The 27,117-nt window shown below is 40.9% G+C and overlaps 2 protein-coding genes across 2 annotated transcripts in view; one reads left to right on the forward strand and one right to left on the reverse strand.

Annotated features, from left to right (window-relative positions):
* Positions 1-8,350: 8,350 nt before the first annotated feature.
* On the forward strand, positions 8,351-10,145 carry RPS23 (ribosomal protein S23). Its single transcript, XM_079702280.1, has 4 exons — positions 8,351-8,411; positions 8,873-9,032; positions 9,702-9,822; positions 9,951-10,145. The coding sequence occupies exons 1-4, from the start codon at positions 8,408-8,410 to the stop codon at positions 10,095-10,097; spliced, it is 432 nt and encodes a 143-aa protein (XP_079558406.1). The 5' UTR covers positions 8,351-8,407; the 3' UTR covers positions 10,098-10,145.
* A 14,061-nt stretch (positions 10,146-24,206) lies between these two features.
* Positions 24,207-27,117, reverse strand: part of ATG10 (autophagy related 10) — a gene marked incomplete at its 3' end in the record, with an annotated part of 229,136 nt that continues 226,225 nt past the window's right edge. Inside the window, exons 6-7 of the mRNA XM_079703821.1 lie at positions 25,086-25,183; positions 24,207-24,423 (exon numbers count right to left, since the gene is read on the reverse strand). Of these exons, the coding sequence (XP_079559947.1) occupies positions 24,207-24,423; positions 25,086-25,183 (315 nt within the window). The remainder of the gene's footprint in view (positions 24,424-25,085; positions 25,184-27,117) is intronic.

Below are 27,117 nucleotides of genomic sequence, written 5' to 3' on the forward strand. Positions count from 1 at the left end.
CCAGAACCCCGCACTTCTTCTTTTCTTCCTCTCTTCCTCCACTTCCTCATTCCTTCTTTTTCTCTTTTTTTTCAATTTATGGAAAAAAATCTTGTTTAACCTTATTTAAAGTCCTTTAAACAATAAAAATCTTAGTAACAGAAAATGCTCAAAATTTTACACATTTACTTTCATAAAAGTTTTATGTTTATATATTATAATATTAATACATTTAAATAATCTAGAAATAGTCCTGGTGAAACTTCATTTTACTATGGAATGAAAAGGCAGAAAGAGTGACACCAGCCATTCTCCATCACAAACATCAACTGGTCCCCACTGAAATCAGACAGCACAGATTTGGCCCATCTACAGGTTCTTAAACCTCTCCAGGGAATAAGATTCTAAAACTTAATGTTCCATTGAGTGAAGAAAGTTATTTTCTTTTCCTAGTGAGAAAAATTATCTTTCATTTCTTATAATTCAAAGGTCCCTGATGAAATAGAGGCCTATGTTCTTTTGTTTGGTTTTCAGCCAAGTTAGAGAACACCTGGAGAATAACTTTTAACATGCATATTAAAATAACTCTCTTCCAGGAACTTCACAAAGGGCATCAAAGAACAGCATTGTCAATTCCCCTTAGATCCTACACAGAGGTTTAATTAAATAACAAGATTTTAAAGATCAGGCTTGAATGTTAGTAAGATTATATGGCAATACACATATTTCTTTAGTTCCACAGAATAGGTATATGAGAAGAAACAACAACTACATCAAAAAGTAGCTAGAATGAGAGGATAAGAAATCTCATTAATTTTGGATAAAGGAAAAGTTGTGTTTAATAATTTAATCAGGTAAAATGAAGCACTCAACATTTATTAATAGTAGTTATACAGAGCGTATACACACTGGTCTTACTTTTACTGCTTATTCTTCCCCACTTAAAGCTGTTATTTTTATTTTATTATTTTTTTTGCAGTACGCGGGCTTCTCACTGTTGTGGCCTCTCCCATTGCGGAGCACAGGCTCCAGACGCGCAGGCTCAGCGGCCATGGTTCACGGGCCCAGCCGCTCCGCGGCATGTGGGACCCTCCCGGACCGGAGCACGAGCCCGTGTCCCCTGCATTGGCAGGCGGACTCTCAACCACTGTGCCACCAGGGAAGCCCCATAAAGCTGTTATTTTATCTTGTCACATTTCCACAGCAACTAATGCCTCCATTTTTATAGCTAAAACACTAGGAGTAACTTCTAACCATTCCAAATGCTCCAGAATCAATTGTCAACATTGTTAAAACTCTTAGCCATTCTTCCCCAAAAGCTAACTTCTTGCCCATACAGAACAAAGAAACAGCATCACCCTTGACCTAAGTCTCCTCATCAACTGATCTAATTTATGAAGATCAATCTTTCTTCTTAGTTGGGGGGCTCTGAGAGAAGTCAAATAATAATACTCTTCTGCCCTACCTGAGTGCTAAACTAACTGAGATATAAAACAAGGAGTAAGACAAGCAGAGGCCCAAATACCATCTTTATTACTATGAAAGGCCAGGTTGGAGGACAAAGCTTAGTGCAGGAGCAAAATGGATTGTAACTGAACCCCTCCCCGCAGAAGACAGACATGGCAGCCTATCACAGCAGCACTGGGCTCTCAATAGGAAAGAGAGGCCTGCCCCAGAAGAAACAGGAGGAAATGTGTGCTCCATGGCAGGCTGGGTCCCATAAAGGAAAAAAGGAAGAACTGAACATGCCTAAACTATTTTTTCTAAATTTACCACATGAAGAGAGATGTCACCTCATCTCACCTGGCATGGAATGAGTAAATTGGCAGAGAAATAAGGAGTTAAACTAATTTAACACCTTCTACTTGGAGGAAATACTAGGAAAAACTTGTTCTCCTTCCTGCCCCCATTCCCCCAACATTTTAAGAACTACCAAATAGGATCTTCTGTGACAAAGTGTCTGTCGGTTTTCACATATCTCTAGTAACCCATGGATATGGGGTTGCAATTTATATTAAGAATACTTTAATCTTAACAACTATACCCCTTAGATTTCCTGGTGTTTTGCTGGCTAGAAAATTATTTCCCGTCAATTTTGCACCACATATACTTTACGTTCATCAAAAAAATTTCTAAACTCTTTAAAAATCAAAATTGTGTCTTATAACTAATCTAGAAACCAACAAATGTGTTCTGGTTAAGAAAGTTAACTTCTTTAAGTCTCAACTTAAATGGTAAAATGGGTCTAATAACAGCACCTACCACATAGGAGTTGTTCTGAGGATAAAAGAAATTATGCATGTGAAATCCTAAGCCTGACACTAAACAGTACTCAATATCTGTTAGATGGTCATGATGGTGGTGGTGGTGATAGTGATGATGATGATGTCAATGATTTTGCTCTTTCCAACATGATCTAACTCCAAATTATATCCTGACCCTTATGACATCTCTCCACCTCCAATGCTACTTATCTATGATCTCTCACCTATTCTACTGCAACAGTCCCCTCCTTGGATAGCCCGAGTCCTCTCTTGTCCCTCCGTGGTGGCCTACCGTGGCGGGCACAGTGATATTTTTGAGATGCAGACCAGATTTTGTCATTCTTTCACCTGAAGCCTCCAGTGGCTTCTCATCACACTCAGAATAAAACCCAAACTCCTTATCCTGGCCTACAGGTTGGACGTGAGCTTGATCCTGCCCACCTCTCAGACTTCACCTTCCTCTGTTTTCCAGCTGGCTCACTACACTTTAGCCATGGCAGCTTTCTTTTCCTCTAATTCCTCAAGCTGATTCTTGTTTGGGTACCCTTTTAGAAAATTCAGGGTCCAAGGTCAAAGGAAATTCTGTCTCCTTTCAGGCTCCAAATTACATAATAAGTTCTTTATCACGAAGTAAAAAATTCAAAGCTCCAAAAACAAAAATTAAATCCTTTTTAAAAAATTTTCATAGCTATAGTAATCAAAATCCTTGGTTCATAACACATTCTGACCATTGGTTCATGCTTTATTTATTTGTTGGTTTATATAATAATATAATAATTAAACCCACTACCTAAAGTAAACATAACCCAACGTCCAACTATGATCCCCACTCTCTCCACATAATGTCACTATCATCCTGAATACAGGATACAGAAGACCTGAACAGCACTATCAACCACCTTGGGCTAATTAACATTTATATGACATTCTTCCTCAGCAAAATATACTTTCTTTTCAAGTGTACATGGAGAATGCACCAAGAGTGACTATATTCTGGTCCATAAAGCAAACCTCAACACATTTTAAAAATATTGCAATCAAAAAAGGATGTTCTGAGACCATAATGGAATTAAATTAGAAATAAATAACAGATATTTAGAAAATCTCCAAATATTTGGAAATTAAATAACACAATTCTAAATAATCCATAGGTCAAAAAGAAAATCAAAAGAGAAATTAGCAAATGTTTTGGAATGAATTAAAACTAAAATATAACATATCAAAACTCACAGCATGCAGCTCAAGCAGTACTTAGAAGGATAGTCATACTACATATATTAAAAAAGAACAAAGACCTCAAAGCAATGACATAAGCTTCCATTTAAATCTAAAACAAGCAGAAGAAAGTAAATAACAAAAAAGACCAGAAATCAATAAAAATGAAAACAGAAAAACAATAGAGGAAATCAGTGAAAGCAAAAGCTGGTTCTTGGAGTACATCAATAAGATTACAAAACTTCTAACTGACCAAGAAAAAAAGAGAAAGAAGATACAACTTACTAATATCAGGAATGGAAGATGAGACATCACTATAAATCTACAGATATTTAAAAGATTATAAAGGAATAGTACAAACAACTTTATGCCCATAAATTTGACAACTTAGATGAAATGGACAAATTCCTTGAAAGGCACACATTACCAAAGCTCACTCAAAACGAAAGAGATAACCTGTATAGTACTATATACTACTATGTAGTACTATACATTCACTGTTAAAAACCTTCCAAAAACAAATATATATAAAATACATATATTCATGCATAAGAGAATGTCATAACACCTTTATGAAACAATTTTGAAAACTTAGATGAAACAGACAAACTCTTTAAAAAAATGACTTACCAGGTCTGACTCAAGAAGAAATCACAGTTCTCTGAATAGTTCTGTAAATTAAGAGATTTAGTTTAAATGAGAGATTTAATTAAAGAGATTTAAGCTGAGGTTTATAACCTTCCCACAAAGAAAACACCCAGCCCAGATGATTTTACAGGATGTTTTACTAAACTTTCAGGCAACAAACCATCCCAACTTTATATGAACAGTTCCTGTGAATATCAACTCAGTTTGTAACTTGTTTTCTTGCTTTCTTTCAGGTGTTCTTGCTGAACAAAGGTTCTTAATATGGTCAAATGTATCATTCTTTTCTTCTTCTTTAGAAATATTTTCCTTTCCTAAGTTCATGGAGATATTCACCTTTGTTTTCTATTAAGAATTTTAAAATTGTATTGCTGACATACAGGCCCTCAATCTGCCTGGAGTTGATTTTTGTTTTTAGCCTGAGATGGTGATTCAATTTAATTTGGGTAACCACTTTTTGTGCAGTTCCATCTGTTTGACAATCCTTCCTTTACACATTGATCTGACATCTAATTCTGTCATTTAATAATATTCTATACTAATTCTATAGGACTCTTTTGCTGAGCTCTCTATTCATTAGTCAATTTATCTACTTCTGTACTAATGCTGCACTATCTTACTTAGCCTCATAGAAATTTCTCATATCTGGTAGGGCCAGGCCTTCAGAACTGTTTTGCCTATCCCTGGCTCTTTACTCCTCCAGCTTCAATCTCATGGAAAGAGAGATTCCTTATAATCACTCTCAACTCCCTTGCCCTTCCTCCATCACATTCACCTAACTAGATCCCACTCCCAGGCCTGTTAAAAGCTAACTCTCTACCTACTCAGTCACTACACTGAACGAATATGAACAATACACAAAACCATGTTAACTGATGTAACTTTGTAACTACGGTTTCAAATGGGTCCTCAAAATTGTTCACCAATCCTACATTCTCTTGTCAATCTATCCTCCCACACTTCTAAATTAGAAGGCAAAATTCATGTTGAGACCTAATCCCCAATGTGATAACATTAGTAGGTGGGGGGCCTTTGGGAGTAAATTAGGTTATGAGGATGGAGCCCTCATGCATGGGATTAGTACTCCTATAAGCAGGCTCCAATATGTCAAATATATCTCAATAAAACTGGAAAAAAACACACAACAACAAAAAAACAGAATATAAATAAAAGCGACCCCAGAGCTGCCTTGGACCTTCTGCCACTTGAGGTTATTGCAAAAGAGTCTATGAACTGGGAAGCAGGCTCCCACCATACACCAAATCTTATAGCACCTCTGTCTTGGACTTTCCAGTCTCCAGAGCTGTGAGAAATAAATTTCTGCTGTTTATAAGCCATCCAGTCTATGGTATTCTGTTACAGCAGTGTGACTGGATTAAGACACTATTCCTCAGTAAAACAGAGGTAATAAAAGTATTTACCTTTCAGAATTATGAGAATTAAATGAGTTAATATATGTAAGGCACATAAAATATGTGGCACACAGTAAATACTATTTAATGCTAACATTGTTATCCTACGTGATTTCACATCTTACCCCCTCTACTCAAATCCCTTTTCCCTACTCCTTCTCTTCACTGAAGACCCTGCTAATTTCATTGAGATAAGAGTAGTCAAAAGTGAAGTTCCACGTCTTATCAACAGATCTTCCAATTTACTTGCAGTTGTACCCCTATACTCTGCCTTCTCTATTACTGTAGACAAATTGTTATTATTCCTCAGGTCAACTCCTCCACTTAGGGACTTCCCTGGTGGTCCAGTGGTTAAGACTGCGCTTCCACTGCAGGGGGTGCAGGTTCGATCCCTGAACTGTAACTAAGATCACACAGGCCGTATGCACAGCCAAAAAAAGAAATTCCTCCACTTAGGCACCCCTCTAGTCTACTCAAGGACTTGCTCATGCAATCATCCCTTTTCTCTATGAATTATCTATTTTTTACTTCTCTACTGGAATAATCCCATCAGTACACAAAAATGTCATATAATGGGCCCTCTTAAATTCATCCTGGCTCCACAACCCTCTCCAGATATGGCCCCCTTTCTCTGCACATTATAGAAAAACTCCTTGCAAAAACTGTCCATAATTGCTGTCTATAGTTCCTTCTCTCCCATATTCTCTTGACTCCAACCCAATCAAGCTTACGTCTCCACCACTCCACGGGATCCCCTCTTGACAAAGGCACCAACAACTTCCACATTGCCAAATCCAAAAGACAATTCTCAGCCCTCTTCTTACCCTTCTTTCACACTTGCTCACTTCCACCTTCTTCACTTGGCTTTGATTAGAGTACAGCATTGGCCACTCCTTCTCAGTCTATTTCGCTTCATCTGCTTCTCTTTCATACCAGTTTCCGTGTGCCTAAGGCTCAGGCATCCAACCTCTCTCTGTTCCACCTACAGTCATCCCCTAAACGATCTCACTCAGAGCCATGGCTTTCAATGCTATCTATTCACCTCTCCTGAACACCATACCTGTATATCCAACTGCCCACCTCACACCCCTACCTGGAAGTCTAACAAACTTCTCAAAATTAACGCATCCCTAACAGCACCCTTAATATCCCTTTCTAAATCTGCTCCTCTCCCAGTATTTCCCATTCTGTAAATAACACAAGTAATTCAGTTGTTCAGGTCGCAAATCATAATTAACTTCCCTCTCACATCCTATAGTCCTGAGCAAATCCTGTTGGCTCCACCATCAAACTGTAAATCTAATCCAACCACTTTTACCACCTTGGACTGAGAGGGGTATCATCTCCCAACTGAAGTAGCGTTAACACTCTCCCAACTGGCCTCACAGATTCATCTCTTAACAGTTTTTTTCTCCTCACAACAGCCAGAGTTAAACTATAAAAATATAAACCCTATCTTGTTACTCCCCTGCTGAAAACTTTCCAAAGGCATTCAATCACAGAAGAGTAAACAAAGTCTTGACCATGGTCTACAGGCTCCAAATGGCCTTGTGCACCTCTCAAACTTCACCTAGCACCACACTACTCTTCAAGCACTCAGCTCCCCCCTCCCTGATCCCTCAGTTCTTGAGAAGTGCCAGCCCATTTTACTTATGGAGAATCCCTCTTCTTGGATCTCCCATACAGCTGTCTGAATGGCTCCCTCTCTTTAGGATCTCGGCTCAAATGTAATCGCCACAGAGATACCTTCTACCACCACCCTACCCAAGGTAGCCACCTACATCCCCAAGTCACTATCACCTAAACAATTGCATTTTCTCTATAGCACCTTATCCATATATAAAACTATCTTTTTATTTTAAATACACTTATATTTTGTCTTCTCGTACCTAGAATATAAACTTTATAAGAGCAGAAACCTTCACTCTCTTGTTAACTGTCATATCCTCAAGTGCCTAGAACAGTGCCGGGAACAGAGAATACATTTTAAAAAGGAGCTGTGGTGGGTTTCCCTGGTGGCGCAGTGGTTGAGAGTCCGCCTGCCGATGCAGGGGACACGGGCTCGTGCCCCGGTCCGGGAAGATCCCACATGCCGCGGAGCGGCTGGGTCCGTGAGCCATGGCCGCTGAGCCTGCGCGTCTGGAGCCTGTGCTCCACAACGGGAGAGGCCACAACAGTGAGAGGCCCGCGTACAACAAAAAAAAAAACCAAAAAACTAGTTGTGGAATGAACCAACATCCCCGAAAACTTTCATATCTATTTCATTCTCCAGGAGAAACTGAAGTTTAAAGACTCAATTAAATGAATCACCCAAGATTCCACAACCAAGACGGCAGCTTTGAGGTTTAAGGCCGGGTCTCTCACTAAAGCATGGGTTTTTAAATACTACGTCACCTTGCCTCACTAAATGTTTTTCAATTTACTGTACTTCTTGTGAGTAGGAGTTAAGGCTCCGAGGTCTAATTTTCCAAACTGTAAGCATCCAGGCCCCCACTCGACAGCACGTAGACCCACAGGCCTGGCCTCTCCGTCCTCCGACCCAGCGCCACAAAGCCCGCCCTGTGGGTTTGCCCAGAGCGCCTGCGCCATGAGCGGGGCTCGTGCAAAGGCTTCTGGGATTGGTAGTCCCTGTTTCTTCTGTCTAAGGCATTCACATAAAAAGAAATAAACCACAGTGCAAATTAGATACCTCTGAAGTGCGCACAAATTAAACACGATGCAGATTCTGGAAAGTGGTGCAGACTTCTCGTTTTCTACCGAGAGGCGCCAGCCGGACCAGGCGCTGCGCAGACAGCCGCAAGGGTCCTCATCTGGGCGGGGCTTGTTCGCGATGGTTTGTGGCTCCTTCCTGCACTGCTTCTCTCTTTCTCTCAGGCCAGTGGCGCCGGCAGGATGGGTGAGGTGTCCCGGGCCGGGGTGAGGGGGTTACGCGTGCAAACTGGGGTTTCGGGGACGGGCGGACAGATAGAAACAGAAGGGTGAGGGAGAGCCACGGTGGGTAGCAGATGGGCAGCGCTGGGGGAACGCCGCTGCCGCAGGCACATGGCCGGGCGGGAAGGGGCCAGGGCTGCTCGGAGGCCGCGGAGCCGGAGTTCAAGAGGGACGCGGGGGCGTTGGGGAGGGCGCCGCTTCCCCCGAGCTTTGGCGCGGGGCTTCATTCGTTGGGGAGAGCACACCTGTTGTAGCGCTTGTGTCCACGTCTTAGTTGGTTCAAGGGAAACTTTGCGGTTCGGACCAGGGCCAGGGTGTGATGTCAGACCCTACCGGCCTGTAGTCTAGAGGAGGCTAGTACCTGAGATAATGTAAAATAAGGTTTGGGTGTTTTTACTGGGGATCTAAGGTGATTTTCCATTTTAGGCAAGTGTCGCGGTCTTCGTACTGCCAGGAAGCTCCGTAGCCACCGACGAGACCAGAAGTGGCATGATAAACAGTACAAGAAAGCCCATTTGGGCACAGCCCTGAAGGCCAACCCTTTTGGAGGTGCTTCTCATGCCAAGGGAATTGTGCTTGAAAAAGTGTAAGTGAAAGTCCATCGCTGTTTCCTTCATGATTTTAGTACGGTAACTCGGGATAGATGCGCTTAAAGAAGGCTTGATGTAAATTCTAGGTCTTTGTGTATCTGCGTTTTTTGGGAAGTTAAATAACCCCCAGAGGTTTTTAAACTTTCAACATTAGTTTGGAGGGAACTGGGGTGGCATCGGAGGGGAGAAAGTAGCGATAATGAAACAAGGGACATTATGAGAGCTTAATATGTGTGGAAACTAAGTAATTCACACCCATCAACTATTTCATCTTTACAATTACATCTCTTCCGGTGAGAAAACTAATATGAAGAAGTGTCTTGCCTGATGTTCTACAGCTAAGATTGAGCCACATGAATTTGCCAGCACTCAACTGTTTTCTGACTTTACGAAATGATCCCATCAAATTTAGTGGTACTGATTTGAATCCAGGATTTCTAGCTCTATTTCTTGGTTCGTGTTTTACAACTATAAAGAGGCCAGAAGTTTCCCCTGTTGGTCTAATGAAACTAAGACTAAAGAAAAACTTGGTTTAAGTTTAGCAATTTAGGATTATGTTGAAAAGGTAGGAATACTACAATTTCTAATAAGTTTTATGCTTAATGAACTAAAATGTGTCCCTTTTCAGAAAGTCAGCTTACTGTGTTACATGCTGTATGTTTCAGAGGGGTTGAAGCCAAACAGCCAAATTCTGCCATCAGGAAGTGTGTCAGGGTTCAACTAATCAAGAATGGCAAAAAAATCACCGCCTTTGTACCCAATGATGGTTGTTTGAATTTTATTGAGGTAAGTGTTTTAGTCTGTTAGCTTCTGTTTCTGGGGTAGCAACTGTTTGCCTCAGTTGTTTATAGGATGAATGGGTATTTTTGGTGATTGCCACTTACACCAAAAGTAAACTGTTGATTTTATTCCAGGAAAATGATGAAGTTCTGGTTGCTGGATTTGGTCGCAAAGGTCATGCTGTTGGTGACATTCCTGGAGTCCGCTTTAAGGTTGTCAAAGTAGCCAATGTCTCTCTTTTGGCCTTATACAAAGGCAAGAAGGAAAGACCAAGATCATAAGTTTTGATGATCCAAGCAGGATAGTAATAAATTTCCATATGCCAAAAATATGTTTTGTGTCTTTTCTCACCACAGAGATGCATTGTATGCTTTACCAATTTTAGGAGATTGGGGAAACAGTTAATTCAGGATTTTCTAGAGTAAATGGAATTCATAACAAATATTTTTCCCTTCTCCATGGAATAAACAATATTGGTTAAATCTGAAATAAATATACAGTGTTCCTGTGTAAGGGCCTAAAAAACTCTTTGAGCTTCTAGTGGGAATCATCTTGGGATCCCTGAGAAATGTATTTTCCTGGATCCATCTCCTTAGGGACCCAATATGATAGATACTATGGTCAGGTTACTCCCTGCTCTGGTGATGTTCATTTATCTAAAAGTCATCAGGATCCATCTGGTAATTTTGTGTTTATGACAGCAAAACTTAGGCACTACACAGTTTAGTAGACAGGAGTTAATGGAAGTGTATTCCAGGCAAATTAAGGCGTAAGGGAGACCAGTTATGGAAAGATTGATCTAAGTACTCTTGTCTTGAGCTTGTCAGTAATATAGATTTTGACCTTGAGATTTACTTCGAGGCACACAAAGTAGTGGAAGTGACTAGGTAGAAATGGTCCAGATGGGTTGGTTGTCTTTTGGTAACTGAAGTGGGTGTTGGTTGGGTACATAGGGGTCCTCTGTCCACAAATTGCTTGAAGATTTCGATAGGAAAAAATGGTAAAATTATATCTTAAAAAGTTTATTAGCCTTATGAAATCTGTGATCTGAAGAACTGCTTTTGGCAGCATTAGTAGGTATGAGTTAATTTGTTCTCTGAGTTATGTTTAAGATCTTTGGAAAATGGAAATTTTTGGCTTACTATCTCCCATAAGATCAAGACCAGGATCCATACCTGGCATAGGAGACCCTGTGTGTTGTCTTTTCTCTGCCTGCTCAGCAGCACGACCTCTCACTTGCTCAAACCTGCATTCCCCAGCCAGCTTCAGGTAGTGCCTGGAAGGTCACCTGCTGCTCCTTCCACCTCAGACCTCTCTGATCCCAAATTCACACTTCACACTTGTGCTTATACTTCTACTCTCTGTGCTTATACTTGTCGCAATTGTGTGATGGTCTTTCCACGAGGGTGGAGACAGGCTGTTTTTTATTTTTTTAATTGAAATATATTTGACATATTACTAAGATGTACATGTTAATTTGGTACTTTTTTTTTTAATAGGGGAAAAGCTTTTATTCACACAACTTGAATAATACCAGGGGAGTGTACTAAATTACCAGTGAGCAAGTTGGTTTTTGTAGACATGTTCTATCTTTAACAGGCTTTCTCCACTGAAAATTTCAACCAAAGATATCAAATATAGACATACACACATAGTACCATTCTCTAATCAATTCCACAGGATTTGGAGAGAGATGAGAAATCTCTTTCATGAGAGCAGGAGCTAATAAATACATTGTCAGTTTGTATATGCTTTTCTTTGTAAACATTATTGGAGTGTAATTGCTTTACAGTCATGAGAGCAGGAGCTAATAAATACATTGTCAGTTTGTATATGCTTTTCTTTGTAAACATTATTGGAGTGTAATTGCTTTACAGTGGTGTGTTTCTGCTTTATAACAAAGTGAATCAGCTATACATATACATATATCCCCATATCCCCTCCCTCTTGCGTCTCCCTCCCATCCTCCCTATCCCACCCCTCTAGGTGGTCACAAAACACCGAGCTCATCTCCCTGTGCTACACAGCTGCTTCCCACTAGCTAGTTGTTTTACATTTGGTAGTGTATATATGTCCATGCCACTCTCACTTTGTCCCAGCTTACTGTTCCCCCTCCCTGTGTCCTCAAGTCCATTCTCTATGTGTCTTTATTCCCGTTTTGCTTGTCTCCTGGGTACACCCAGGACGCCTCTGTCCTGTGACAACTGACCCATAAATCCACCACAGGTGCCTCAGACCCAAATGTTTGACCCTGATGTGAGTTGCCTCTGCCTCCTGTGTATTCCCTCCATCCCACCCCCTACTCCCCCACCATCTGTGAATAAAGCCCCTTCATTCTTGGATCCTTCTCGAAGTTCTAGGGAGGGAAATGAAGCACTAACGTTGGGTGCAAAATTTAAGCAAAATCCCAGCAGCTCTTTTTGGTAGAAATAGAAAAGCCACTTCTAAAATCTGTATGGAAAGGCAAAGGAACTGGAATAGCTAAAACAATATCAAAAACGAAGAATAAACGTGGAGGAATCACAAACTGGTTTTAAGACAATTTGTAGCTATAGTAATCAAGAGGGTGCAGTGTCAAGAGGAGGGACAGACACATCAATAAACTAGGAGACTAGAAATAGACTTACACAGGTATGACCAACTGCTATGTGACAGATACAAAAGTAATTGGGTGGACAGATACTTTTTTCAATAGATAGTGGGGACTTCAATTAGCAGAAAAATGGACTTCAACCTAAACACCCCTTTTACAAAAATTAACTCAAAATGGATCATACATCAATATAAAAAGTAAAGCTGTAAAAATCATAGACAAAAACAACATCTTCATGACTTAGGGTTAGGTGAAGAGTTCTAAGAGATTACACCAAAAGCACGTTCCACAAAAAAAAAGGATAAAGTGGTCTTCATCAAAATTAAAATCTTTTATTCTGTGAAATATCTTGTCAAGAGGATGAAAAGAAACTACAGACTGGGAGAAAATATTTGCAAGTCACATATCCAATAAAAGACTTGTATCCAAAATACACGAAGAACTCCCTAATCTCAAAAGTAAGAAAACGATCCTATTACAAAATGGACGAATGAACAAACATTTCGCTGAAGAGATGACAAGCACATGAAAAGATGATTAACATCAGCCATTAGGAAAATGCAAATTAAAATCATAAGGAGATAACCACTATACACCTAGCAAATGACTAAAATTAAAAATACAATACCAAGCACTGGAAAGACTGGAGCAACTGGATTGTTGGTGGGACTCTGAAATGGTAGTCACTCTAGAAAAGTTTGGCAGTTTCTTATAAAGTTAACATGCGATCCAGCAATTGCACTCCTGGGTAGTTATCACACAGAAATGAAATGTCTGCCCACACAAAATCCTGTAAACAAATGTTCATGGCAACTGTATTTGCGACAGTCAAGAACTAGAAGCAACCTAAATGTCCTTCAGTGGGCAAATAAACTGTGGTTGCATCCATAAGTGAAATGCTACTCAGTCGTAAAAGACACTTGTTGCGTGCAACAATTTCTATGGATCTTAGTGGTATGCCAAGTACAAAAAGCCAATCTCAAAAGGTTACATATGTCTTGTATCATTTCATGTATATGAACTTCTTGAAATGACAAATTATAGCAATGGAGAAGAGATGGGTAGCTGCCAAGGATGAATGATAGGGATAGAGACAAACTATAAAAGAGTGGCAGGAGGGAGTGTCTTTGTGGTGATGGAACAGTCCTGTGTCCTGATTGTGGTGGTATTTACACAAATCAATACTTGTGATGGAATTTCATAGTCCCCAGAAAGTGCATATAAAAATTGATGAAATAAAGCAAGTTCTGTAGTTAATACTGTTGTAATGTCAATTTACTGGTTTTGAAAATATACTCTGGTTATCAAGTATGTTATTAAGGGGAAGTTGGGTGAAGTATACAAACTATACTATTTTTGCAACTTCTTGTGAGTCTTAGTTACAAATTAAAAGGTTTAAAAATTGTGAATGAGTAAATATTTAAATTCTGTGACCTCTTACATTTGCCTAGCAAACCCCAAACAAATCAGAAATTGTTAGTGCAGAAAGAATCTGGAGATCACTTAGTCCTGTGGTTCCCAAATCCAGAACGTCAGAGTCCCTAAGGCATTTGTTAGATTATACAAATACTCCTGATCTTCTGGAAAACAATCTTTACAGTATTGCTGGAAAAAATCTGTCTTATCGACAAGCTTTCAGGCAGTCTTTATGAAGCTATCCCCTTGCTTTCCGCACTTATGGTGATACTACTGCTCTATTCTGGCCACCTCATTTTATAAGTCAGAAGCCAAAAAAAGATAGCTCTTAAGTATTTTTGAAATAATTTGTCCAAGTAATTGGCATAGCTGAAACTAGAAAAAGAGTCTGTCCTCTAAATTAAACTGTTCCTGTAGGAGATGCACCTCATAGCAAAATAATAAACACTACCTTACAGGTGGCTCCTTAGTGAATTATGGCATACATAATGCTGGGTATTTAATAAGAGTTTTTGTTGTAAACTGTATTATGGAAATACACAATACCTCAACTATATGGGTTTTTTTCCTTTTATTTTTTGAGAGAGCTGAGAGACAGTTCTAATTTGACAGCTATGCAAATTTGAATGTATATCTTTGTATAGATGAAATTTCTGTGTTTCATTCCAGGTAAATGTCTGGATTTTGTTATAATAGTCATCTGTGGGTAACATTCCTGGAGCCTGTTTCACGTTTGTCAAAGTAGCTAACATGTCTTTATTGATTTTACAAAGTTGAGAAAAGAGACTAAGGTCATAAATTACCATATTACAATAAAATTTTCACTAACAGCTGCTTGTATAATCTTTATTCTGACCTATAAAGTCTAAAATAAAATGGATCATCCAAGTATTAAGTCACATTTCTTATGATATTGTACTTGGGAGACTGCCTTGGCAGGATGTACTAAGCATTCTTAGTTTCTAGCACAATTTCTATCCGTATTATTTGGTAAAATGATGTTATATTTACTAGTATGTGAGGAAAAGAAGTGGACTTTTTAAAGCTTATTGTCATGGTATTGTCACCACAGGAGTTTTAGAGCAAAGTATTAAAACATTTAACAACTGAATGTTTTAGAGTGATCATTTGAGGGGACCCAGGAGTGACAGATAACCAACATTTCCAAATATGCACACAAACAATTGCCACCTCATTCAGACTGTCACTTAAGCCTTCAATATGTGGTGTGTATCTTCAAAATGAGGGAGCCACTCACATACAGCCCTTAGAACTTGAGCCAGGCTTGATGAACATCATTGACCTCCCTTGCTTCCCAGAGGATCTGAAGCTTTCAAACAGCAATTCTGACGATAAGGAGAGCTTTCCCTGTAGGAGGGAGAGGAGGAAATTGTGGCCCCCAATCACCCCTTCAGACCTTCCAGTCTGAGAAGTGTCAGCTTCCTCTGCAGGTCCTTACCAGTGATCTGCTTACTTGTGGTAATAAATTATTGACATGAATTGTCTAATCTACTCACAGTGTAGGAGTTTTTGTTTAAGTCTAGCTTTCTGAACCCCTTTGACTGTAGTTAATTAGAAGTCGAACAATGGGTCATATTACTTGGCTGGGTTACAAGTGTAGGACATGCTAAGCATACCCAAATTTTCAAATAAGATGAGGTTAGATGCTGATAAATATATTATAATGCTTTCTTACCTCTTTAACAACCAGTGAACGTTTAAACCTGTACAATAGGGGGCAGAGTGAGCCACATTTTAAATAATTCTTTTTCTATGTCAATCACAGCTGAGAACAGTTGAAGGAAATGTTACTTGTTGAAACACGTTTTGTCCATTAACACCTGCTTTGGAAACAATGACATGAAATAGATTGTCTTGTCATATCTTTCTCCCCCAACAGCTTGGTGAATTTGTTTATCCAGTTTATAAGAAGATATGTTTTCTCTATATAGCTTGACAGCTTCAGGTATTCTGTTTTTGTGTGTGTTTGCAGGTATGTTGGACCACACTGCCCCCCCGCTTAGGTGCCTGATAGATTCCAGGTATTTCCTTAGAATTTTAGTTCCAGTATATACAATAGTTGACTTTGTTCATTCTATATTTTACACATTTTCTTATGTTTATAATTAGGTAGTTTTTTTCCCCCGTCACCATACCCCTTTTCCTCCTGCCCATGACATAACATAGATGTGTGTGTGTATATATGGGTGTGTGTGTGTGTGTGTGTGTGTGTGTGTGTGTGTAATAGAAGAAAGCCATTTTGAACGATTTATTGACTAAGAGTCTTGATCTAGGATTATATTTTAGAGGGTCTAGGAACCTCCTGAAACTGTAGAATTTTCTGATATAAATATGTACCTGTGCGTGTATGCATACACACACACACACACATACCCAACACATACATTTTTCTGGAAAAGGGATCTATATATTTTTCAGATTTTTGAATGGTTTCTTCCCAAGAAACCAGCTACTATTTAAATTTGTACATCAGTGAGCAGATTATTACATAATTATTACATAATTTTCCAATTTAATCACAGCTGAGAACAGTCGTGAGAAGTTGCCTGTGGTTTGACATCATTTATGAAATGTCCCCAGAGTGGTGAGGATCTGCGGATGCATGATCCAGGCTGCAGAACCTGCAACCTGCACATTTCACATACTGCTTTGACGGCACCAGCTAACCTAATTATGGAGTAGTGGGCCATTTTAGAGAAAAGTTTCACAGTGTCACTGGTAAATGCAGAATCAGAAATAGGGTATAAAGCCCCAACCTCAGGAATAAAAGCAGAGGGCAAAAACCCAAAGATGTTTTAACACCTAAGACTGAAGTAAAACTTGACAGAATAGATCAAATAAAAAATGTGCAGTGTGAAAAATCAGGGTGTAAAACCATATACAGAATGATCCTAATTAAATATGTTTAACCACCACAAGAAAATATATCAAAAATTTAACTGTAGTATCCCTAGGTTATAAACACAAGTAAGTTTTAAATTTTCTCCTTCAAATTTTTCTGCGACTTCCAAATTATCTATAAAGACGAAAATCTTTTATTTTTTAGTGAATTTTTAGTTTTGCAGTCTCTGGATACATGTGTATACTGCATTAAAAAAGAGCCCAAGTCTTCTTTGATCACTTCCAGTCCAAGTTCCCACTCTCCACCTCTGAGGTAACCTCTCTTACAAGTTTTGTGTGTCCTTCTAGACCACTTTAATGTTTTTAGGTACATGTACTGTATATGTACTACAGAAAATGTGTGGTATTAGTGTATTTTTTATATAAATAGTGGTAAGCGGCATGCATAGTTAGCATCTAGTTTTTGTTTTCTGTTTTAACTCAACATTCTATGAGAATTTCCTGTTTTTTTTCTTTTAATTTATTTATTTCATTTTATTTAGTTTTGGCTGTGTTGAGTCTGTTGCTGTGCGCGACACACACACACTTTGTTGCTGTCGTGGTGAGCGGGGGCTACTCTTCGTTGCAGTGCGTGGGCCTCTCATTGCGGTGGCTTCTCTTGAGGAGCATGGGCTCTAGGTGTGCGGGCTCAGTAGTTGTGGCTCGCGGGCCCTAGAGCGCAGGCTCAGTAGTTGTGGCGCATGGGCTTAGATGCTCCGCGGCATGTGGGATCCTCCCGGACTAGGGCTCAAACCTGTGTCCCCTGCATTGGCAGGTGGATTCTTAATCACTGCGCCACCAGGGAGGCCCTGAGAATTGCCTGTTTTGATACATGGAGATGAATTCACTCCCCTTAACTACTATACGCTACTATATTTTATTTAACCATCTCCCTCTCACTACGCAGGAAAGGGCTTGGGTATTCTCTCTCTGAACCTACTGAAGGAGGGGGCTATGGAAACCTCCTCCCACTCTGCTGCTGGTGGCAGGGGAAATGAATCTTCTCAAAGGATAGAGGAGTGGGTGTCAGTTCCCAGGAGCAAAACAGGTCCAGTCCTTAGCGTCTGCAGAAAGGAAACCATGGGAGGCTTCCCCTGGGCTCAGTGATCACCCACATACACAAACATTCCACAGAGATCTATTGAGTACTACCAAGTGCCAGGCACCATACTAAACCCTGAAGATCTGGCATGCACGTGTAAATACCAATGCACCAACAGCTGTAGATATACTGAACTATGACTTCCCTGTTAGCCTATCAGGGCATGCTTTGTTAAATCTCTGCTTCACTGTTATTACTAACAGTGATCTCTGGATATTTGAAAAGCTTTAAAGTAACCCAAGAAATCACCACCTAGCCATAAGTTTTATTTATTCTCATGTACAGTTTATATGAATGTAGGAATACATGTGAGTTTCCAGTTTGTTTTTAATAATTTACAAAATGGGACTTGGTGATCTCTAAAATCACTTTTCAGCTCTCTTTACAAGATATTTGCAATAGGACTCTTTTACCACTAGGTGTCGCTATTGACAACACAAAAGTTAGACAAAAACAAGGGGTTTACATTACAGAACTGCTTTAAAGAACGTTAAGGAATTTAAGAATAAAAATGTGAAAGCACTTTTACAGACAAGCCCTATAAAAACCCAGAAGGGGCGCTTCTGGAACCTATGTGCATATCAAAGTAGCCCAGTTCCATGGGCACGCTAATAGTTAAGTACTCCCTATACCTTCCAGAACAACCTTTAGCAACTTACTGGTCAGCAGCATGAGAAGGGAATCAAAGGTCTTAGAATTGGAAGGGAGTTTATTTGCCTATTAGTTTTCAAATTTCTGCTCCCTGGAGTTAGAGATACGTTTACATCACAACCTAGTGCACACACATACACACACACACACACACCATAGACACAGATTTTCTATGTCTGTGTTTCTACTTCTAGTTGAAATCAAAGTTTTACAAAACAATGATACCCTCACTATGTGCAATACACTTTTTTCTATGTACTTGTGAACTAATAGAAAACATATATTGGTCTTTGCCCCAGTTCCTGGCAGAGCTCCTAAATGCCTTGGAATTTCTTGGGTGATAGGAGTGGCTTTTGTTCTAATGGGTTGACTCTTGGTGGGCTCCTGAATAGCTTCAGGATGGGAGCTGGTCGCCAGGAAGACCAAGCCCTGATTAAAAGCTTGGAATTTTCAGCGCCATCCCCCATCATCCGGGAAGGGGAGAAGGGTTATCAGTGGAGTTAATGATTGATCATGCCTATGTGATGCAGCCTCCATAGAAATTCCAAAAGTACGTGGTTCAGAGAGCCTCCAGGGTGGTGAACTCGTCTACATGCCGAGAGGGTGGTGCTCCCCAACTACAGGGGGACAGAAGTTCCTGCACTTGTGACCCTTCTGGACCTCACCTGTGCAGCTCTTCCTCTGTATCCTTTATCATATCCTTTATTATATAACAAACTGATAAGCATAAGTAAGTGTTTCCCTGAGTACTGTGAGTCATTCTAGCAAATTACTGGATCCAAGGAGGGGGTCATTGGAGCCCAGATTTATAGCTGGTCAGTTAGAAATACAGGTGACAATCTGGGACTTGCAAGTTGTATTTTAAGTGGGGCAGTCTTATGGGACTGAACGCTTAACCTGGAGGATCTGATACTAACTTCAGGTAGGTGGTGTGAGAACTGAACTAAATTGTAGAACACTTAGCTGGTGTTGCAGACTTGTCTGATGTGTGGAAAACCCATAACATCTAGTGTCAGATGTGCTGTATGATAGTATTGTGACAGTAAAGGAAACCCAGGGAATGCTTTTTCTAGACATATTCTATTTCATAAAAAAATACTGGTCATAATCCAATAAATTGATTTTACTTGATCTAATACCCTTCCTTCCATTTAATACATTAGGAAACAGAGGTTCAGAGAGGTGCAGTGACTTGCCCCAAATAACACAGTAAACCAGGACTCAGACTTTTCAGGACACTGGCAGGTTTTGCTTTGAAAGGTGCTAGGCAAAATTCAAAAACTGTCCTTGACATACTCCCAGCCCTTTCTGCACTCCTGTTTCTTCTAAAGTTTGTGGGCCAGTGCCTGCTGGTGAAAAAACCAACAAAGTGTATGTGTGATTAGTCATTTTAAAAATACGAGTTCTTTCTGAAATACAAATATGATCACTTTAACTGTTCTACTTGAATTCCCTCGGCAGCTCTTTGTGGTTTTCAGGCCAAATACAAATCATCAGTGTGGCAATAAAGGCTCCTCCAGACCTGGCCCCAGTCCTGCTAGCCAGCCTCAGTCTTTACCGCTTCCTCACATGCAACTTCAAGGTCTTTCCTTCCTCCATTCTTGGCCTGGCTAAATCCAAAGTTTTTCACAACTCTACTCACATTCCTCTTCTGTGACTCTTCCCTGGTGCTTGCTTTCCACACCTCCGCTACAGCACACATCGTGCCATCCCCGAATCTTCTTCTTGTCTGTCTTCTCCACTGGACTGGGGCATTCGTATGAGCCGGGTCAGGGCTCTCGGTCTGCTGCCCCTGCCACCCAGCCTAGGGCTCAGCACACAATAGGAACTCAGTAAGTATCTGCCGAAATGAATCTTTGCATATTCTTACTCTCAGATTTTAATCCCCCCAAAACTCCAACTCACTGGAATATCAGCTCTCTGAATTATGTAAGAACTAGTTTTTGTTTTTTTTTTAACATCTTTATTGGAGTATAATTGCTTTACAATGGTGTGTTAGTTTCTGCTTTATAACAAAGTGAATCAGCTACACATATACATATATCTCCTCCCTCTGCATCTCCCTCCCACCCTCCCTATCCCACCCATCTAGGTGGTCACAAAGCACCGAGCTGATCTCCCCGTGCTATGCGGCTGCTTCCCACTAGCTATTTTACATTTGGTAGTGTATATATTATATGTCCATGCCACTCTCTCACTTCATCCCAGCTTACCCTTCCCCCTCCCCATGTCCTCAAATCCATTCTCTATGTCTGTGTCTTTATTCCTGTTCTGCCCCTAGGTTCTTCAGAACTTTTTTTTTTTAGATTCCATATATATGTGAAGAACTATTTTTGATAATGCAGATCTCCGTTTCCTAATATCTTGAGAGTATTAAGAAAAACTATACCTATCTTGGGAGAAATGGATGCAAAAACCCACTTCTGACTTTTTTTTTCCTCCTTATCTTATACATATTGGGTGGGGGGTGGTAGTTTTATTTTTTTAACCTCCAGCTTGTAGGCTAGTACCTGAAGATCAGCACAGCCTCTGACCCTTCCATGGTTACTCAAAGAACTAGCCCACCCACTCGGGTCCCCAGACTGAGAGCTTTCCCTGGATCACTTAAGAGGGGCAGACAGCAACTCTTCCTGAATGTCACCTTAAAACATACCCACAAAAGTGGCTCAGTAAGTTACTTACTATCCATCAAATCAGAGTGAAAAGGAGATAGTTAAATGCTTCTATGAATAAGTACAGGGATAACAAAGGGAGAGGTCCGACACGGGGGGGCTGTGGTGGTCAGAGATGGCTTTGTAAAGAGTGGATCACATAGAGCAGGTTGAGAATTGGGCAGAGAGATGGGGAGGGAAACACTTCCAGGTGAGAACCAGCATGAGCGACAGTCAGACTGTGGGCAGAGAAGGCGCCCGACCAGGAGCCCATTCCCCTGGGGAGAAGTCAGGCCCGAAATGAGGTGGAAAGGAGCAGGCATGTGCCTCAACGGCAGCAGGGCCGATTACCCTCTCCCGCTGACTCCACGCGGCACTGTGTTAGTTATGCAGCGCATTCAGACTCACTATTTCAATCTCTGTGCCCTTGTTAGGTGAGTGGGATTGATATTAATGGACTTTTTAAAACAGAAGTGGTAACAGACTAAAGGAGATTAAGAAAATTAGCTCAAGCCACGCAGCTAGTAGCAAAACAACCTCACAGTCCAGCTCCCTAGACTTCTCCCAATTTCACAGACCCAAGAGTCAGGTGGGCCTCACAAGTCACATGGCTGAGCTTCCTCATGGTGCAGGTGAAGACTCTGAGGACAAAAGAGGTGAAATAGTTTTTCCAAGATCACACAAAAGTAGAGTTTAGGAGACTGACTTGTAGCAGCTTTAACCAGTCTTGTTCCTCACTGACGGGGCTTTGCATTGTATTGGCTGGAGAGGAAACCCCGAAGAAAAAAAATCCTCATGTTGCAGAGAAAGAACTGTTACTTTGACAAAACAAAATATTTTCTAATTTTATGACAGTTGGGATAATAGTCTGTTATTTAACTGCATTCTTAAAAAATGGAAATTTTTATCAACCAAAAATTAAAAGTTTAAGTGAAAAAAATTCTGAAAAGAAACAGAGCTGCTCGAGGAGAAGCATCTGTCTGGGAAAGGTTGTCTCTACAACCTACAGGAGCTCTTCAGAACTTTGTTCTGCCACTGGTGAGTTTTTAGGTCTTCATCAATCAGGGAATTAAAAAAAAATTAACTTAAAAAAAAGAAACTAGGGCCTTCCTGGTGGTGCAGTGGTTGAGAATCCACCTGCCAATGCAAGAGACATGGGTTCAAGCCCTGGTCTGGGAAGATCCCACATGCCATGGAGCAACTAAGCCCGTGTGCCACAACTACTGAGCCTGCGCTCTAGAGCCCACAAGCCACAACTACTGAGCCTGCACTCTAGAGCCCGCAAGCCACAACTGCTGAGCCCACGTGCTGCAACTACTGAAGCCCGCCTGCCTAGAGCCTGTGCTCCGCAACAAGAGAAGCCACCGCAATGAGAAGCCCGCACACCGCAAAGAAGAGTAGCCCCCGCTCGTGGCGACTAGGGAAAGCCCACGCGCAGCAACGAAGACCCAACACAGCCAAAAATAAATAAATAAAATAAATACATTTATCAAAAAAAAAAAAAAACTACACACTGCCCCCAAACTGACAGACTGTCATCTCAGAATCTGTTCAAAAAGGATAACTAGTATTTCCAGATGAGTACATCATCCAGATGACACATTATTACAACTTTTTTTTTACCCTAGAAATGACATGGCTTGAGAAATGACTTGCTGAGAAATCTGTGTTTACATTAGGGAGAGTCGGGGGCGGGAGGTGGAAATCCCTTGCAGAAGCTGAAAAGATGTTAAGTGGTAAATACCAAAATGCCCAACAAGCATGTAAGCAGGCTCTCATCCCAGCAAGAATATGTGCAGCTCAGCGTTTTAAAATTTGCTTTTAGCTTTTCCAGCAGTTTGAATTAACCCTTTCTCTACTTCTGTTCCCTTCATGAGAGTACAGCCCTTAACCTAGAGACTCACAGGGCTGTCGCGGTCCTCTGCTATTCGCCAGCAGATAATCCCCTCATCCTAACCGCTTCTCCAAAGTAGGCCGCCTCTCCAAATGCCTCCTAGACTTCCTTGCTATCCAGATTCTCGGGGCAAGGCCCGGGCAATGTTAGGCAGTAAGTCCATCTTGCAGGAGCGATGCACAGAATTGGAAAAGACCTACTGGTAGACCAAAGCAACACAAATAAATGCCACTCGAAAGGTACATCCAAACCAGAACTTCTTCAGGAGCATGTGCATCAGAATCACCCCAGAGGGGCTGTTCCAGCAGGTGGCCCCAGCGTCTGTAATTGTAAAAGATCCTCAAGTGACTCTAAAGTGCATCCCCCACTGACAGACACTAATCTAGATGCTCTAAAGAGTCAATTACGTTTTTCTCTTAGTTTAAGACCCTAGCAAGTTAAAATGAAAAACAAGACAGGCAACCCCAAACAGAAAATTCTATGGTTCATCTTAATATCTTACTGACTATTAAACAGCCTAGGTGAATGACAATCAAGTATAAGAAAGGTGACCATTTAATGAATATTTGCATAATACTTTACCATATTTTCTCATACACTATGGCTCTCATGTGCTTCACACAGCAACCCTGTGAGGTAGCTTTTTATTCTCAAATTAAAGATGAAGAGAATGAGTCTCAGAGACATGAGGGAATGACCTGGAAGTGCCCTAATGATGTCAGTATTTCTATTACCAAATTAGATTCCTTTTTTGCTATTTATAGTGATTTGTGTCTTTGCAATGTTTCTTCTAAACATAGAGTACATCAGTTGCTGCAGACATTTGCTTCCAAGGGAAAAAAAATCCACGTCAAAATCTCGGTGATCGGAAATCTCACACCATATTGGTCCCATTAAAACCAGGGCCGGCCACGTAAACTCTCAGAGTCCTTCTAAGCTCTTTGGCTCAATAGAAGAATCTGAAGAACAAGAATAAAACAGAAGCCAAGAAAATAAAAGAAGGTTAACTGAGCAGTAAAGACTTGTTTCAAGAATATCAATTCTAAAATAAAACCACTCAGCTCTGTGGTTGGGTGAGTGTTATTATAGCAAAGTCAAAAGCTTCCTAAATGAGTGAGTGCTGATTGGTTGGAAAACTAAACAAACAAGTCTGAGCCCAGTCCGTTAAAGATGAAAGCAGGCTTAATACATGGTGGTGCCAGCAGGGACGACATATCCAAGTGCAAAAGAGACAACAGGATCTTTGCAACAGTGAAACATGCAGCACAGGCTTCTCTTTTTACCTTGTCTGTCGACATTTCCTTCATCCTGAAAGGCTGCTCTGGCGTAACTCAGAGGCAGATTCAGCCCGACAGCTGGCCCTACCATGCTCAGCCATGACGTGATGTAGTTGACATTCCTGGGAAATAAGTGAAACACAGAAAACTCTGTTTCCATTGTAGTTGTTTGAGTGGTAGAAAATCAGTTACCAACAATCATAGAAATGAGGCTTTCTTCAAAGACGTGTGCTCAGCACCTGGAATCTCAGCATTTCCAAATGCCAGCCCATTGCTTAACAGGGACTCGAGGGCCAAAGAGGCTGAGGATCCATCCCTCACTAAAGCAGTTGAAGGGAAGGTCAAGGCACTGGGGCTCCTGACTTCCCTCAATGATTCCAAGTTGATGCAATTGACATTAGCTAAGGTAGCAGAGTGCAGTTAAGTGCATGGCTTAGAGGCAAAGTGCCTGGGTTCAAATGCCAGTTCCACCGCTTAACTAGATGTGTGACCTTAGTGGAGTCATTTAGCCCCTCTGTGCTTTAGCTTCCTCCTCTGCAAACTGGGCAAAATAATGGTCCTTAGCTCAGAGGGGTGTTACAGGAATCCAGTGCTTTACTATATCTGAAATACTTAGAACAGTGCCTAGCACACAGTAAAAAAAAAAAAAAAAATCAATAAATGTTAGCCATTATTATTATTACAAAGAATATTTCTTTGTTAGCTTAGCTTTTAGAATCACATAAAAAGATTTACACTTTTAAAATAAGAGTGAAAGCCAATGTAGCTTGATGGTGTTTCTTACCTATTGATTTTCTGAGAATTCTTTAACACAGGAGTCATGAATTCATTTGTCTTGCAGGGATGAAGAACAAAAAAGGGTTGTCCAAGTATCGGATGCTCCTGTAAGAATCAGAGATGGCCCAGGATTGCCAGCTTAAGTTACCTTGAAAAAGTTAAAATCCACAATCTGGTTTACTCCTTTAAGATAAAGGTTTGTTTTAAATTTCAAGTTATAAAATTAAGATACAGATTGATTCCTATTTTGAAATATAATTCATAACCCAAACATGAGAAAAAGTTGGTGAGAAGAAACTATTTATCGATAAAGCACAGGCACTCAATACAAGCTGCAGATACATTTATCAGTTCCCTCTAACTGTTCTTTAGCTAGTGTTTCCTTTGGCCTATAATTATTCTTCAGTTTTAACTCAAGGATATCCATGAAGTCCAGGAGCCTGACCATCTGAACAATGCATTTCATTCATCTCTTTGTCAATGGTAAGGGGACCAAAATCATTCACATATTTTCTTACATAAATTTTGTCAACATGTTAATTGTTTCAGGCCTAACTGCATCCAGTGCCAGTGGGCACATGTCCAGTGAGTAGACGGGATAGGGGGTGGGGTGGAAGAGGGGAACGGCTGGCACTATTTAAATTGCATTGCTTCTGTCTGTCTGTCTGTCTCTCCCTGAGCTTCTCTGTTTATCTATGTCTCTCCTTCTGTCTCCCCCAAGCCTACGGGGCTGTTTCCGTAAGTTCAAAGTCTGTAAGACGGAACTCCACTGCCTTTATGAGAGAATGACTGGATGTAAGATACAGGTCAGACTGCTGCCAAGTTAGGGATATGAACATCATTTGGCAAACATTGGGGAGCCCTAGAAGGTTTCTATATAGTGAGTGATCGATGCATAAATTCTACCAGTGCAAAAACAATTATTGTTGATACATTTATCAATTGCTTACATTGTGCATTAGCCATTATGCCAGAGGTTGCAAACCCAAATACTGCTATGATCTGAATGTTTGTGTTCCCACAAATTCATACACTGAAATCCTAATGCCCAGTGTGATGGTATTAGGAGGTAGGGCCTTTGGGAAGCGCTTAGGTCATGAGGGTGGAGCCCTCATGATGAGATTAATGCCTTTATAAAAGAAGCTCCAGAGGGCTACCTTGCCCCTTTCTGCCATGAGAGAAGTCTGCAACTTGGAAAAGGGCCCTCACGAGAGAGGGCTGGAGACCTAAACCTGGTCTCAGACTTCCAGCCTCCAGAACTGTAAGAAATAACTTTCTGTTGTATATCAACTACCCAATCTGTGGTATTTTGCTATAGCCACCCAAAGAGACCAAGACAACTACCTATGAAGACCAGGCAGGTGACCCGAAGGGGTGAGGCCAATTAACTACACCAGCAGGTGAAGAGGACTGTGGGGATCTGGAGAGCCCAGCCGAGTCTGTTTTTGCCACTCTGCTTCAGCCAGCTGTGCCATGTGGGGTGCAGGCTTGGTGGGCCAGGTCTTCCCATTTGTCAAAATAACCTAGAAATCCAGATTTTTATGCAAAACCCCCTAAATTTAAATATGGGCACAATTTTTTAAAAACATGGTGCGGGCCAAATAAAACCAGCCTGTAGGCTAGATCTCGACTGGGGGCTGCCTAGCTTCTTCTCCTGGCTTCTTCTCTTCTCAGCCAGTCCAAGGAGAAGCTGAACTCAGAGCTGTCCATGGGAAGAATTGTATCCTGCTGCCTCCACTGTCTAACCCTAAAACATTCATGGCTGTGCACAAGTGAACACACCCAACCATAAGAAATGGGAGGAATAGTTCCATTTGTATGGGTGACATTGGGCATGGAGATGCATGTGTTTGTGAGCACGTGTGTGCGTGTGTGGTGAGGGCTGAGCTATCTGCTGGGAGTAGGTTGGAGTATGTCTCCCGGAGTGCCACCTCCGGATGTCTCTGCCCAGGGTCCTGATTCTCACACAGAGCTTGAGCTCCCATCTCCTGCTCTCTCCCTACCCCTCATTTCTGTCCCTAACCAGATGCTGGGGTCAC

The sequence above is a fragment of the Hyperoodon ampullatus genome (genome assembly GCF_949752795.1).
Source record: "Hyperoodon ampullatus genome assembly, chromosome: 4".
In the NCBI taxonomy this organism is placed as follows: Eukaryota; Metazoa; Chordata; class Mammalia; order Artiodactyla; family Ziphiidae; genus Hyperoodon; species Hyperoodon ampullatus.